Source organism: Fusarium vanettenii, assembly GCF_000151355.1.
Source record: "Fusarium vanettenii 77-13-4 chromosome 2 genomic scaffold NECHAsca_18_chr2_1_0, whole genome shotgun sequence".
NCBI lineage: Eukaryota > Fungi > Ascomycota > Sordariomycetes > Hypocreales > Nectriaceae > Fusarium > Fusarium vanettenii.
Genome location: NW_003315867.1, coordinates 767,126 through 781,637, shown reverse-complemented (window position 1 = coordinate 781,637; position 14,512 = coordinate 767,126). Strand labels below are relative to the sequence as shown.

Here is a 14,512-nt window from a genome sequence, read left to right as displayed (position 1 = left end):
CCATAAATTCCGAGGATTTCATACCTCCGCCTTTGCAATCTCGGCCTTGGTCCAGTCCGTCAAGCCACCCTTGGCGATAATCTCTTGCAGATTCTCAGGGAACTGGCCAACCTTTTCCTCCCAACGCTCCCCGCCTTCGCCTTCCTGCACCTCGACAACACTCCGAGCAACGTCCCATGTTAGAGTCCAACCTGTACGCCGTGTGGGTATTTTCTCCGATGCAGGGAATGCGGCCCGAAGGCGCTCGACGAGTCGTGGCACTTCCAAGCCCAAGAGGGCGTTATTAATGCTGTTTCTGGCAAAGATGCTGGAAAAGGTACTGGCGACGACGAGGGGGATCTGCTTGGCCAGGATGGCCGTTGCTGCTTGTTCTCTTGATGAACCGCAGCCAAAGTTGGCTCCTGAGACGAGGATGTCGTTGGGTTTGGCGATGGACCTAAATTCGGGATCATAATTCTCCATGCAGACCTTTGCCATGCCCTCTTTGGTAATGTCATCCTGATATGTGTCTAAAAAGGGTCAGTTGAGCTGCTCAGACCGAAAAAGGCGCAACCAGTAAGTCATCACTCACATTTTCCAGCATAGATGTTGTCGGTCTGAAGAAGGAATGTTTAGTACACGAAGTTCATACACTGAATTTGGAAAACTCACATCAAGGTTATCGGCATCACAAAACAAAAGCTCGCCTGTGATCTTCTCTGGAAACCCTGGAAGAATTCGAGTGGTTGCCTTGGCATCATTGCCGCCATCCTTGGAGACAGAGGCCTCCACCCTTTCGATGAAAGACTCGAGTTGCTCAACAGCGCTGTCGAGCTGACTCAAAGGAGAGTCCGGTAGGCCAGTGCCATAGCCGAACTTCACACCGTTAAAGTTCTCCGGGGCCTTGTATACACCGGTGCCCGAGAGCCTGCCGCTTAGAGCGCTAGCAGCCACAACCTCGGGGCTGGAAAGGTAGGCAAGAGCGACTGGCACAATTAGTCTTCGAGGACAAATATGTCAAGGATAGAACTTACGTCTTGAGCCCATCCGACCCTTGAAATTGCGGTTCGAGGCAGAGATTCCAACCTCACCATCCTCTAGAAGGCCAGTTCCCAGCCCGATACAAGGTCCGCAGGCAGCAGGGAGAGGAATTGCGCCGGCGTCAAGTAATGTCTGCCAGCTGCCCTCGTCTTCGGCGATAGTCTGCTCATTGATCGAAGCTGCCGCAATGTATAGCTTAACATGTTCTGCGATCTTCGGAATCTTGCCGCCGTTGGCCTCGGCGGCATCCTGGAATACTTTGGCGGCAGCCCTAAGATCGGAGCTTCGCGAGTTGGTGCAGCTTACGATATAAGCTTTATCAACCTTGATGTTCTTTGGTTCAAGCTCGCTCAGCGGAGTCGAGACCTTGACGGAGTTGGGTCCCGAGATGTAAGGTGAGAGGCTGGAGAGGTCAAGGTAAAGCTTCTTGGCGTATTGGGCTCCGGGATCAGCTCGCAAAGGGTTGGCAAATAGCTCGTCGACCTTTTCGTGTGTGATTCGCTCCCGGGTAGTTCGGTCCTCGTACATTGCCGCCTCTGTTGCCTTGTATCGTAGCCAGCGCTTCAGAGTCTCATCAATCGGGAACTATAACAAATTCAAGCATTAGACATGATTAACCGACGCGAATCGCGGAGGGAATAAGAACGTGCCATTGCAGAAGTAGCCGACCACTCGGTGCTTTGGTTGCTTATGGTAAGACGGTCGTCAACCGCTAGACTGGACATGGTCTCCTCGGAGCCCACGAACTCAACACTATGGTTAAGTACATCCGTGGGGAAGAGCCCGCAGAGTGCTATGATGACGTCCTTTCCAGTCACACCGGGAGGTAATGTCCCAGTCAAGGTTACTTGCACGATAGGGGGTACCTGGAACCAACTCTTGCCGGTCGCCCAGACTGAGGCTGCGTCTGATCGCACCAGGGCAACCCCCAGGGATCCTATACCGCCATACATGTTGCTGTGACTATCCGATCCAACACATAATGTACCTGGCCAAACGAACAGCTCTTCAATCTGATCAGGTTAGCATGGCTTAAGCGGGGGGTCCATAAGAGGACTTGCCATGACTTGATGACCGATACCGTGGCCGGCGGGGAAAAAGTCGACGCCATGTTCCTTGGCAAATTCTTCGATCAATCGGTATTTGCGGAGATTGGCTTCAGTCTTGGATTGAACATCGTGATCAAGTGCAAAGACTGGCTGCTTGGGATCCTTGATTCGCGTAGCGTCCATAGACCTGCAGCAGTCAATGGAGTGGTCTTGATGGCATCCCAGCGGATGCTTCAAAAGGGCAAACTGAAAGTAGTCAATTCGGCATCTCTTACATGAACTTTTGGGCAATTGGCCAGGTGTTATCGTGACTAAGACACCTATGAGGTTGTATCTGAACGTAGTCGCCGCTTCGTATAATCGTGCCCTCTGGGAGATTGACGGCATGGCGTTGGAAGATCTTTTCCGTGAGGGTTTGCGGTGTCTTGCTCTGAGTCGGAGTGCTGCCAAGGTTGGGCCCAAGACTGGGCTCCCCCGGCACTTTCGCAGATGAAACTGTTGCTTGATGGACGCTTGTCGTGTTCAATAACCGGCGGGGAGAGTATTGGTATCGCGAATGGACGACATGTTGGCTGCATACGGTTCGACTTGACATGCGCCTGGTTGCTCGGCCGAGCGATCGAGCCCAAGGGGCTGTCGCGATCTAGGAGCGTTAGTATTTCTAATGAATTATTCCATTGATGGTGTGGATTTACTCACTGCTCTGTACAGCATCTCGTTTCTGGGAGCGCAAAGGACTCTAGAATCGCTGTCGTGAGCACTGGGAAAATTTCGAAAACAACTTTCGTCGATTGAGTTCCCCAGACTTTTTTACCGGGGGTTAGTCATGGCACTCAGTGGAGAGGTGCAGGGTACTGGCCGACCTCGGAGCGTTGTGACCAATTACAGTGAAGTATTTATTAACAATCTCACATGCTAGTAACCATCTACCTACAGATCAAATGGCAACAGCTGAGACCAATATCGACACTGGCACCTAACAGGAGGTGATTGAAACCAAGATATGAACCAAGTAGGTCACTACTCTTCTCTAACGAAAGCAGAGGCCACGCCAAGACCGGTGCTGGAGTAAATGGTTAGCATCCGCTTCAAGACGTGGGTTTCGTGACTCACCTGGCACACATGCTGATAACCCCGACCTCCTTGTCCTGACGAGCAAGCTCAGCGAGAAGCGTGGCCAACTGTCTCGTCCCGGTAGCTCCAGTTGGGTGACCGATGGCAATGGCACCGCCGTTGGGATTGACCCTGTCAACGTCGAGGCCGAGCTCGTGGATGCAAGCCAATGTCTGGCTGGCGAAAGCTTCGTTCAGTTCAAACGCGTCGACATCATTTTGATCGATACCGACATGCTTGTAAAGTCTCGGGATAGCATACAAGGGCCCCATTCCCATTTCGTCTGGTTCGCAGCCTGCTACTTGGGTGCCCAGAAACCGTGCAAGGGGTTTTAAACCGCGAGCTTCGGCCCAAGATCGACGGGCCAGGATAGCTGCCGATGCTCCATCGCATATCTGAGACCTACAAAGAACGTTAGCTTGAACGACAAGAAGTTTGGGGTCCAACACACGAATTTCCGGCTGTGCTGCCACCCGTCTCGATAAAGGCTGGCTTCAACTTTGCTAGCTTCTCCAGCGTTACACCAGCCCGAATTGTGTCATCGGCTTCGACCCGTACGCGGCTTTTAACCTCTCCATCTACGACAGTATACTCGACGGGTACAATCTCACTATCAAAGTGACCGGCAGAGCGTGCCTGATTTGCCCTGCTATGACTGAGAAGTGCGAACTCATCTTGCATCTGGCGGCTAATCTTGTAGCGACTTGCCACGTTCTCCGAGGTGATGCCCATGGGCATCAGACAGTCGGCGGCCGACTTGACGGCTGTGCCTCGGAGGCTTGGGCCTACGTCGGCGGGCACACCGCGGGTCTGGTAGTTCTTGGACATGCTCTCAACGCCGCCAGCCATGGCCACGTCGATTTGGCCGGCCCAGATGGAGTGCGCCAGGTGGGTGACGGCCTGCAAGCTGCTTGAGCATTGTCGGTTGACGGTGTGAAAGGTGGTTGTCACTGGGAAGCCAGCATTAAGGAGGGCCATTCGCCCAGTCTTTGCGAAGCCTAACTCAGCGAGGACGTTGCCTATGAGGACGTCTTGGACATCCTTGGCTTCGATGTTGGCTCGCCTTGGGGCTTCCGCCATGATCTGGCATTGTCAAGGTGAGTCAAGGGACAAATTCTCAAGTTATCCTCTCTTACTGGTCCCAAGATGTCCTCCGGCCAGGCATCTTTGAATCCGCCTTTGAATGAGCGGGTGATGGGGCTTCGAATGGCTGACAGGACGACGACGTCGTTGGGCGACTTGGTCATGAGCGCCCGAGCGCTTCTCGTAATTTTCGACATTGAGCCAACTGACTATCGATTTGACTCTATAATGAAAATACATGATCGGCTCGCAATGGTCCTTTTTGCGAGTACTTGATGTTTGATGCCCATGATAGATGGGATGTGGGACATGAGCCAGCCCCACGTGGAGACAAGCCCGTCTTATTCTCTTCTTTACATTGCGACGTCATTCCTCAAACACCACGTTCAAGACAAACTTCATCATGTCTTTTGAATTCGGTATCGAAACGTTTCGTCCTGCCTTTGACGATCGAGAAACACCCAAGATCTCGTACGGTCTGCGGTTCCCGGAAGCCTGCTTGCGGCACTGTAGAGACACCTTCTCCAGCTCTCGGGTTTACATCATTTGCTCCAAGTCGCTGTCGCAAGCAACAGATGCACTCGACCGTCTTACAGCTGCACTCGGCGACCGAGTTGCGGGGGTGAGAATCGGCATCAGCCCCCACACACCGATCGCGCAGGTCCTGGAGGTGGTGAAAGATGCTCGCCATCGCGACGTTGACTGCCTGGTCACCCTCGGCGCTGGCAGTCTTACAGACGCTGCCAAACTGGTGCGTTTGGCTTTGGCCAACTCTGCTGCCACAGAGGAGGCTATGAATACTCTCTGGGGCACGGCAGAGAGTAATCTAGCGCTGCGCAAGGACATTGTCAAACCGACCATTCCTCTCATTCACATCCCTACTTCACTCTCCGGAGGCGAGTATCAGGCCATCGCCGGAGGAACAGAGTCCCAAGGCCACGCCAAAAGGACATTTCACTGCGAAAGAGTCGATCCCGAGCTTGTCATTCAAGATCCAGAGCTCTGCCTCACCACGCCTGAGTGGGTATGGCTCAGCACTGGTATTCGATCAGTGGACCACTGCGTAGAGACGCTCTGCTCGCTTCTGTCAAACGAAAAGGGCGACACCTGGGCCAAGAGAGGTCTTCCAAAATTGATCTCGGGGCTGTTGGAGAGCAAGGCAAACCCGAAATCGCTACAAGCACGGCATCTCTGTCAACTGGGCGTCATCGAAGCCATGTGCGCTGTGTCGAGTGGTGTTCCTCTTGGAGCCAGCCACGCAATCGGACATCAACTTGGACCTCTCGGCGTGGGTCATGGCGAGACAAGCTGCATTCTACTACCGGCCGTGTGCAAGTTCAACCTGAAGTACAAGGCAAACGTCGACCGGCAGGCCATGGTCAAGGATTTGCTACTAGGACAGGAGGAGGTTAAGCAGCTACTAAAGTCAAAGGCACTGGATGGAAAAGAGCCAGACCTTGGTGATATCTTGGCGGCTGTGATCTCGGCATTGGAGATGCCCCGGTCGCTTGAAGAGGTTGGCATTGGCCAGGAGAGCCTCGATACACTTGCGCGAAATAGTCTGGAGGATATATGGATACGGACAAATGCCGTGCCAATTACAGAGGAATCGCAGGTCAGGGAGATTCTTGACATGTGCGCCAAGAAGCAGTAGTCAGTTTTCGTTGATTAGATGCGAGTTGCTCACGGCCATTCAGACATTTAGGTCAAGCATGTTGCTTACCCCAAGAAGGCAAGGCAAAGCATTTACAACTCTCTTCCACTGGCCCAGTCCATTTGCTTCTTAAGAACTTCAAAGTTTAGAATCACGTAGTGCTCGCTTTGTTCAATCGCTACCTAGTCCAGAGAACATGACGATCTTACAAGAGATCAACGAACCGAAAACACCAAGACAGCTCAGTAAAAACAGACCCATATGTAACGCAGCCAATGATTCCCCTTCTAAAGCCAATCATCAACTACCGATACTCGGACCCGAAGACCCTTGTTTCCCCACGGGGATGCGGGGACATGGTTCATCCCACATTACATCAACTTGATTCGACAAGCCCCACGTGGAACCTCGGTCAGGTCCAATTGATCATGTAGCCCCACAAGGATTCATGGTGTTGAGGAGAGTATAGAACTTGGGTGGACGACGTTGAGTTGAGATACTCAGGAAACCAAGTACTACTAACCTAACCCACCATACGAATACCTCTCAACTGAAGGGCCAGACGGAAACAGAAGCCATGGCTGACTACCGGGATCTTGAGGTGTCCATCATTGGCGCAGGTAGGTACAGAACACAATACCCCCAGTTGACAAGCTGCTAAACTCCCACCTCAGGAATGGGAGGGCTCACGGCCGCTCTCGCGTTTGCCAAGAAAGGGTTCAAACAAGTTCACGTCTACGAAAATGCACCCGCCCTGGGCTTTGTAGGCGCCGGCATCCAGATCGCCCCCAATCTGATCCGCGTCCTCGATAAGCTAGGTATCTGGGGGAACTCTTCCCTCGAAAAGGAATCCACCAATGTCAAAGAGGTTTACATCTACGATGGTCCGACAAATAATGAGTTGGCGCGCGTTCCCATGGAAGATATCCACCAGAAATACGGGTACTCGCATTACGCCGGCCATCGGGCTGCGTTGGCGGGCAACATCTATGACGCCGCAAAGGCTCAACCCAACGTTCATTTTCACTTCGGCCAGACGTTACAGAGCGTCACATCTTTCGGGCCCGACAAGGTCGCTTTTGTCATCAAGGGCGGTGATGGCGCCGAGCGTGTCGTTGAGACCGACGTCCTGATTGGCGCCGATGGCATCAAGTCCCCAGTCCGAGAGTCGATACTGAACTCTCTAAACCTTTCCGCCGAGGTCGAAGAGACCGGTACAGCTGCCTACCGCATCCTTGTCGAACGCGAAAAGCTCGAGCCTTATCCTGAGTTACTGAAGTTGATTGACAGCGACGCGGTTCGGCGCTGGATAGGATCCAAACGACACATTATTGCGTACCCAATTCACAACCACACGATATACAACATCGCCACAGCTCAACCTGACGTCAACTTTGCAGGTTCCATCAACGCGACTTGGACGAACAAGGGTGACAAGAAGGCCATGAAGGAAGTTTACTCTGACTTTTGCCCCTTGGTTCAGAAGCTCCTTGACCTCGTTCCCGACGGAGATGTTGTTGAGTGGCGGTTACGTAGCCACAAGCCCCTAGACACATGGACCCTCGGTGGTGTGGCATTACTAGGAGACGCTTGTCATCCAACGCTCCCTCATCTATCGCAAGGAGCTGCCATGGCCATCGAGGATGCCGCCGTCCTAGCGGAGGCCGTGTCCCTAGTTCCAGGCGGAGGAGCAGATCGCGAAGAACTCACCAAGACCCTCAAGGTATACGAGCTTGCCAGAAAACCTCGAACATCTACTCTGGTAGAACTTGCTGCTCTGTCCGCTCGGACACTACATCTAGGCGAGGGCAAGGCCAAGGAGGAGCGGGATCGACAATTCGCAGCGGCCAAGACGAAGGGGGCGCCGGTGCCGGATAAGTGGGCGAGCCCGGAGATTCAGAAGATGATCTTTGAGCATGAGTGTATTGGAGATATCCGAGACCGGTTCCAGGAGCTGTATGCATCTCTGGGGCAGGGGGTTGATGAGACTATTGCTGCGAGAATTTGAGATAGATGAGCGATAAAGCGGGAGACGTGAATTTACATCTATTCAACCGACGCATAGCCAATTCCTCATAATCCTTCTACGCCACATGCAGCCTGAGGCGTATTCCCAACCCACCTCAAAAACTACACGAGGTATAGTGTTAGTAGAATGATGTGCCCCAACCATCCTTGCAGCATCAGTTTGGGGCCTCAGCACATGATCCGTTGCCTGTATATAGGGTCGACGGCTAGTTTAATTGACCGCAAAGCACCCTTGATAATAACAGCGTACACCCCATGTGCAGTTGGTCTCGTGGTCCATGAGGTGCATAGCACACTCGCATATGCACACACATAAATGACTTCATAAATGCGCGTATTTTGGTCTGTCAAATGATGGTCTGATCTTAATCCCATGTCCTCCTCCTACGTGCCCTTGTCTCAATAACATCACGTTGGAAATACCCCATCGTTTCCTCCCACCGGCCGTCTTACAGTGTCCATCGGAATGACTTGTTCTCCTTGTCCGTAATGTCATCCAAACCGTGATGAAACTCGGGTGCACCGTACTTGGCATCGCGACCCGCGTTCCGCCTCGCAAGGAGGAATCTCAATCCAAGTGATATGACACAGAGGGTGGCGAAGCAGATGAGAACACCAGTGAAGCTCTCATCATATCGTGGCGCGTATTTCCTACCCCATTTGTCAGACCTCGCTAGGGGGAATGAATGAAAGTCAACTCACGCGTCGAAAAGCAATGGCCCGATAATATTGCCGAAGCAGTACCCTATCCAGATGCCTGCTGCGTACGCTCCCTTCTTGGAGTATCCCGCCACGTTGGATGTGCCCAGTGAGATGGCCTGCAGCCAGCAACCGGAGAAGAAGGAGATGAGATAAAGGCCGAAGATACGTCCCGCCGGCTTCGATGATGGGAGCTTCCAACTGTTCAGGGTGTCAGAAAAACACATGGATGCAAATAAGGCAACTTACACTAGACTACAACCCAGGATCACGGGCAGACAGGCGAGAGCGGAGGTGCGTAGTCTTCCTAACCGCGTCGTCCCTAGGTAGCCTGCCCCGAGGACAGACAGAAAGGCCATGGCACCGAGAGGGATGTTGAGCAAAAGAGAAACACGTGGAGAGAAGCCCATGCCGGAAAACATGATGGACGCAAACGTGGACAGGGCAGCGGCTCCTGTGTTGGAAAGCAGCCCAATAGCGGCGAGACACCAGAGTTGATAATCCAAGAGGGCTTCTCGCACCTGGTACCCCTTGAAGTGGGTGTTTTCTGTGCCCGAGTTATCGCGTCGACTCCGCTCCAAGAGGAGTCTCTTCTCCTCTGGGGTCCACCCCTTGGCCTCTTGGGGCGTGTCTGGGAATAGCCAGATGAGCGACACTCCCCATGCGAGTGTCACAGCACCAGCGACGAGAAACATGTACTGCCAAGGTGCCAGTCCGCCTGTCGTGATGTGAGCGAGACCAAAGTTGACCAAAGGGCTGATCAACAGACTCCCGCCGCTAAAGGAATACCACCACGAGCTCCGTAACTGCTGCTCCTCGTGTGTATACCAAAGTCCAACTATCAACATCAGGATAGGACTGATGCCACTCTCCACTAGTCCGAGAAAGAAGCGGTTGGCGAGGATTCCAGAGTATGACTTGCACGCGGGCGTTGTGAGCACAATCATGGCCCAGATGATGTTGAGCGTGCTACAAACTCGCCGGGGACGGAAACGCTGGGCGAGTAATGAGCAGGGATACATGCCCACCATGTGGCCGAAGAAGAAGATGAGCATGACCCAGGAGTAGCGGAGGCCGGATTCCAAGCCGAGATCGGAACGCAAGCCGAAGATGGCAGCTTGGGAGATGACGGCTTTATCGTAGTATTGGAGGGCATACGTAATGCAGAGCTATTAAAGGCTTGGTCAGAGGGGCTTTGCTTCGTAGAAACAAGTCACACATACAATGGGCATCAGCTTCCAGTCGATCTTGCGAACGATTCGCTTGTTAGTCTCGATATCAAGCCTGACGGGTTCAAGCTCGGTGATGCCCTCCACCGCATCAAGTGAGGACTTGCCAACTGCCGAAACGTCTTCGTGGGTGGTAGAGTCTCTCATGCTGAACAGGAGTCTGGGCTTTAGATTTGTGATGTGGGATGATGGGCTGCAACAAGAACACGTCCCTCTGCTATCTGAAAGACAGTCTTCTTTATAACAGAGCCAGCTTGCTCCTCGAGCCCAGGGAAATGCGGGAGTGGCTTAAGAATCTGGGGAGACAGGGGCTAGGAGTCCGGGGAAGCAGGGGGGAGATCGCTCGGGAGCTAAGAGCGTGGGGCCAGATGAAAGGAGTTGATATCCAAGATCGTCCCACCTTGTTTATATTCGTTGTCACTGTAGCTGTTGGTTCTGCATTCCCACCTCGGCCCCACGCTGAAGGCCTCTCGAGGAGAGTATGGCATGTTGCATCTTACCCCTCTGTAGTCTCTTAAGCGTGGGACAAGGCAGTGTCTAGCTCAATGTTGAGGGATTTGAACCTGGCATTGTCGCAAGCCCTTGGAGACATCAAGGCGAGGAAGCTTTTCTTTCATTGATAATAGGTGTATGCCTCCCAGAATTACAGTCTAGTCTACAGAAGAAGGATCACGGAAGCAGAGTTAAGCTTAAAAATGTTACAACGTTCCTTGCCCGTGTGATAGCATCTTGCTTTCACCGTCCCGTGTATAGCCTGGACTTACTGCTCCGAGACGATCAGACTAGCCATTCCCATACCCTGTGTCAAGCATCAGTACCTAGAGGACTACGAGATGAAAGTAGAAACAACAGAAGACTTACTGAACCGATGCACATGGAGGTCACGGCAATCCTCGCACCTGTTTGTTTAAGCTCGGCTAGAGCTGTGACGATCTGGCGCGCCCCCGTGCAACCAAGAGGGTGGCCGATGGCACTATAAACACATGGTCAGCCTTACTTGCTCTATTCACGAAAGGGACGGGAACTCGTACATTGCTCCGCCGCGGGGATTGACGCGGCTGGGATCCAGCTTCAAGTGTTCTACACAGTAGACAAGCTAATTCATGTCAGTCCCAGTATTCTTAAAGAGTTATGGGGTTTCATACCATGGAGGCAAACGCCTCGTTAATCTCAAAGACGTCAACGTCATCCTTGGAGATGCCAACTTTCCCCAAAAGCTTGGGAATCGCAAGAGTAGGACCGATACCCATGACGCGAGGGTCGAGTCCAACGACGGTTGACTTGACAAACTTGCCTAGGATAGGCACTCCCAACCGCTCTGCGACATCACGGCGCATCAAAAGGACCGCGGCCGCGCCGTCGGTGATCTGAGAGGCATTCCCACCTGTAGTTGTGGCGGGGGGCCACTGAGGAAAAGCAGATCGAATCTTGGAGAGTCCTTCCTTGGTCGTTCCATAGCGGGTGCCGTCATCCTTGTCCGCGATGACGGTGCATGTCTCGCCTGTCTTGGGGTCTTTCCATGTAGTTTTAATGGGTACAATTTCTTGTGATGAGAGACCAGACTTCTGAGCGCGCTCAGCCTTTTGCGATGAAGCTGCTGCATACTCATCCTGCTTCTCTCGCGTGACGCCAAAATCACGAGCGACGTTCTCAGAAGTCCATGACATTGGCATCTTGATATCCTTAATCGTTTCATTCTTCTCAAACTCCTCCGGGAAATCGGGTGATCCATTGTCAGGGTTAATACTCATGCTCTCGGCTCCGACGGCCAGACCGATGTCAATGCTACCAGCGGCGATCTTGTTCGCTACTGATTCCACGGCCAAGAGGCCAGAGGAGCACCAACGGCTGACTGTTGAAATTGCTGTTGTGGCTGGGTAGCCTGCGGCGATGGCTGATGCCCTTGTGACAAAGGGAGCGTCTTTGTGGAGGACATTGCCGACGACAATCTCTTCGACAAGACTTGGGTCAAGGCTAGCCTTTTCTCGGACGTTCTATAGGGACCGTCAAAATTAGTTAAAGCAAAGGATTTGTGATGGAAATCTAGAGATTGACAGACTTTGAGAAGAGGTTGAAGGAGGCCCTCCAGAGGCGTATCCTTCAAGTAGCCTTTGCGGGCTTTGGTCAGTGCAGTGCGCATAGCGACGGTTATGACCTAGGCAGTTCAAAATCAGTCTTGTATTATTAATGCAACTCAGGCCTGCAACTTACCACGTCACTTGGCTTTGCTTCCAGCAGGGCCTGCTTGGCTCGTTGACCTGAGGTCTCAAGCTGTTGGGACAGCTGTTCTATTCTCTGGCTAGCAGCGGACATGATTCGTTTCTCGATACTGATAAGAATATTAAATTTGAAGTATTATAATCATCCAAATAGCAAGCGCGAAGCAACTTATAAATCTCGTCCCACAAACATGTACAACCCCCCGTCGGTCCCGGTCCAGTTGCAAGGTGCCTCGGGTTACCTGAAGGAGCATAGCTCGGCAACCCCACACAGATTCGGCATTTCTCATGATGGACCTTGGGAAATACATAGCAGTTGCCACCATATTACCTACATTTTCCAAGAGGATATGAGAAGCCTGTGAGCGACCAATGGCATTATTTCATAACATGGACGAGTGGTGGTAGTCAGAGTCTAGGTCGGCAGGTTGGCATATCTCAGAGTGCTAACAGCAGACATGAATCCAAGCACCAAATCCTTCGTTCTTATCTTCTTTCTCGAGGGAGCTTCTCTGTATCAAACGTACTCATTAAAGTCCTTGTGGCAGATCTCTTTAAATTCTCAAATGGACTAGGCACAGTTGCATGGACATCATCTAAGACTGCTACAGGGTTGGGACTTTGCCAACAACCAAGCGATAAGTATACCTCGCTATATGCCTCTACCATCGGAGACCTCGGGTATTTCATCTCTTTAATGCAATATTATTAATTCTCAATCTGTTTTCTTCCCAGCCTGTATCTAAACTCCGCGGTCTCTTACCACGATCCATGTTCCATGGTGTAAGCCACTAGCCGGCCAGAGGACGAATCTGATTGGCCATGACGCAGTTTCAAAAATGCCAAGACTTTTTGAATTTCCTCTTTTGGCAATGCCCTCATGGGTCAATCTCCCTTAACTCCATGCTCGAAGAGAAAAAGTATTACCAGAGGGATCAAGTTTCAAGTATAAAAGTGTCTAGAGTCTCTCTTCTCTGAGTTCAAACTTATCATCATCTTTAAGATTTCTTCTCACATTTTCCTCTGCATTCTAAAAATTCCTTGAATACCGTCACTCGTCACCTCTCTTCCATCTACACAATGCCTTGCAAGAAAGACACCAACGGCTCGCAGTCGGTCCCCTCAAAATACATGGACCCTTTCCCTCCCAACTTCCTTTCAATCTTCGTCAAAAATCAGTTTCGCACCACGATCGATCTACCCACCAAAGAAAAGTTCCCCCAAGCACAGGGTAGCTGCGCCGTCATCACTGGTTCAAACACTGGTCTTGGCTTCGAGTCTGCCAAGCAACTCCTCTCTATCGGCCTGTCTCATCTCGTGATGGGTGTTCGGTCCCTTGAAAGGGGTAGGACGGCAGCTAAAAGGCTTCAAGCCGTGGCACCTTCTGCAAAGATCGAGGTCTGGCAGCTTGACATGGAGTCGTATGATTCCATTCAAGCCTTTGCCAAAAAGTGCCAAACCAACCTAACACGGATTGATGCTGTTATCCTGAACGCCGGTCTTGCACCCTTCATCTTTGAGAAGGCGGCTGCAACTGGACACGAGAAGGCTATCCAGGTCAACCACATCAGCACAGCACTCTTGACAATTCTGCTGATCCCAGTGCTGAAGACCAAAGTGACTGGACAAGGCCCGCCTCGGCTTACCATCGTCAACTCCCTCACGGCCCATCTATGCAATTTTCCCAACAAAGATGAGCGACCTCTCCTGGCTTCTTTTGACGACACCGCAATTACCCCTTGGAGCGGCCAGGAGAGATACGGCGTGTCCAAGCTGCTAAACCAACTCTTCATCGTGAGACTGACAGAGAAGGTCGACTCCAACGAAGTAATCGTCAACATGGTCGACCCTGGTCTTACCAAAGGCACTGGCCTACCTCAGCACGCCACAGGAGCTATCGCGGTGGCTGCAAAGATGTTCAACACCATCGCAGGTAGACCACTAAACAGGGGTGCGGCGACGTATGTGGACGCCGTATTCGGACATGGAAAGGAGTCCCACGGTTGTTTTCTCATGAACTGCCAGATTTCTCCGTGAGTTAGGACCCTCTGCAGATAAGAAGCATCGCTAACATCGTCTAGGCTTGCATGTTGGTTCTACACCCATGGTGAAGTGCTGTCGGAGCAGGTGTGGAACGAAACACTCAAAGAGCTGAGTTTCGCTGGGGTGCAGGATATTATTGCTCGGATGTAGGGCGAGTGGAATGTCATCCATGGTACTTATCACTGCTGAATGGTTCCCATGGAGATGCTGGAGTGAAATTGGGTGGCTCAGTTGTATCCTAATATGCTGTTGTGTAATTAATTGGACTAATTTGTGGTCGGATAACTTGGACGACTCGCATGTAGCCCTGAACCGTACCTATGAAGAGCTCGACAAGGTATCCATCCTAATCGCACATGTTCGCTATAGCCTGTA

The 14,512-nt window shown here is 52.0% G+C and overlaps 7 protein-coding genes across 7 annotated transcripts; 3 read left to right on the top strand and 4 right to left on the bottom strand.

Moving 5' to 3' along the window:
- Positions 1 to 18: 18 nt before the first annotated feature.
- NECHADRAFT_103327 (uncharacterized protein) lies at positions 19 to 2,636 on the bottom strand (the record flags this gene model as incomplete). The annotated part of the gene is made up of 11 exons (XM_003045791.1): positions 19 to 140; positions 192 to 509; positions 572 to 596; positions 652 to 965; positions 1,014 to 1,605; positions 1,667 to 1,698; positions 1,739 to 2,033; positions 2,088 to 2,256; positions 2,345 to 2,499; positions 2,551 to 2,570; positions 2,600 to 2,636. 11 exons carry the CDS (start codon positions 2,634 to 2,636, stop codon positions 19 to 21), a joined length of 2,079 nt encoding a protein of 692 aa, XP_003045837.1.
- Positions 2,637 to 3,089: 453 nt separating this feature from the next.
- On the bottom strand, positions 3,090 to 4,462 carry NECHADRAFT_33213 (uncharacterized protein; the record flags this gene model as incomplete). The annotated part of the gene is made up of 4 exons (XM_003045790.1): positions 3,090 to 3,132; positions 3,183 to 3,584; positions 3,634 to 4,265; positions 4,319 to 4,462. 4 exons carry the CDS (start codon positions 4,460 to 4,462, stop codon positions 3,090 to 3,092), a joined length of 1,221 nt encoding a protein of 406 aa, XP_003045836.1.
- Positions 4,463 to 4,668: 206 nt separating this feature from the next.
- Positions 4,669 to 5,919, top strand: NECHADRAFT_76085 (uncharacterized protein; the record flags this gene model as incomplete). Its single annotated transcript, XM_003046352.1, has 1 exon — positions 4,669 to 5,919. One exon carries the CDS (start codon positions 4,669 to 4,671, stop codon positions 5,917 to 5,919), a length of 1,251 nt encoding a protein of 416 aa, XP_003046398.1.
- A 577-nt stretch (positions 5,920 to 6,496) lies between these two features.
- NECHADRAFT_90741 (uncharacterized protein) lies at positions 6,497 to 7,927 on the top strand (the record flags this gene model as incomplete). Its single annotated transcript, XM_003046351.1, has 2 exons — positions 6,497 to 6,539; positions 6,594 to 7,927. 2 exons carry the CDS (start codon positions 6,497 to 6,499, stop codon positions 7,925 to 7,927), a joined length of 1,377 nt encoding a protein of 458 aa, XP_003046397.1.
- A 469-nt stretch (positions 7,928 to 8,396) lies between these two features.
- On the bottom strand, positions 8,397 to 10,022 carry NECHADRAFT_33605 (uncharacterized protein; the record flags this gene model as incomplete). The annotated part of the gene is made up of 4 exons (XM_003045789.1): positions 8,397 to 8,598; positions 8,650 to 8,847; positions 8,896 to 9,815; positions 9,870 to 10,022. 4 exons carry the CDS (start codon positions 10,020 to 10,022, stop codon positions 8,397 to 8,399), a joined length of 1,473 nt encoding a protein of 490 aa, XP_003045835.1.
- A 613-nt stretch (positions 10,023 to 10,635) lies between these two features.
- Positions 10,636 to 12,188, bottom strand: NECHADRAFT_32370 (uncharacterized protein; the record flags this gene model as incomplete). The annotated part of the gene is made up of 6 exons (XM_003045788.1): positions 10,636 to 10,674; positions 10,737 to 10,848; positions 10,907 to 10,971; positions 11,021 to 11,869; positions 11,935 to 12,030; positions 12,087 to 12,188. The coding sequence occupies 6 exons, from the start codon at positions 12,186 to 12,188 to the stop codon at positions 10,636 to 10,638; spliced, it is 1,263 nt and encodes a 420-aa protein (XP_003045834.1).
- Positions 12,189 to 13,225: 1,037 nt separating this feature from the next.
- NECHADRAFT_34006 (uncharacterized protein) lies at positions 13,226 to 14,131 on the top strand (the record flags this gene model as incomplete). The annotated part of the gene is made up of 1 exon (XM_003046350.1): positions 13,226 to 14,131. The coding sequence occupies one exon, from the start codon at positions 13,226 to 13,228 to the stop codon at positions 14,129 to 14,131; it is 906 nt and encodes a 301-aa protein (XP_003046396.1).
- Between the last annotated feature and the right edge of the window lie 381 nt (positions 14,132 to 14,512).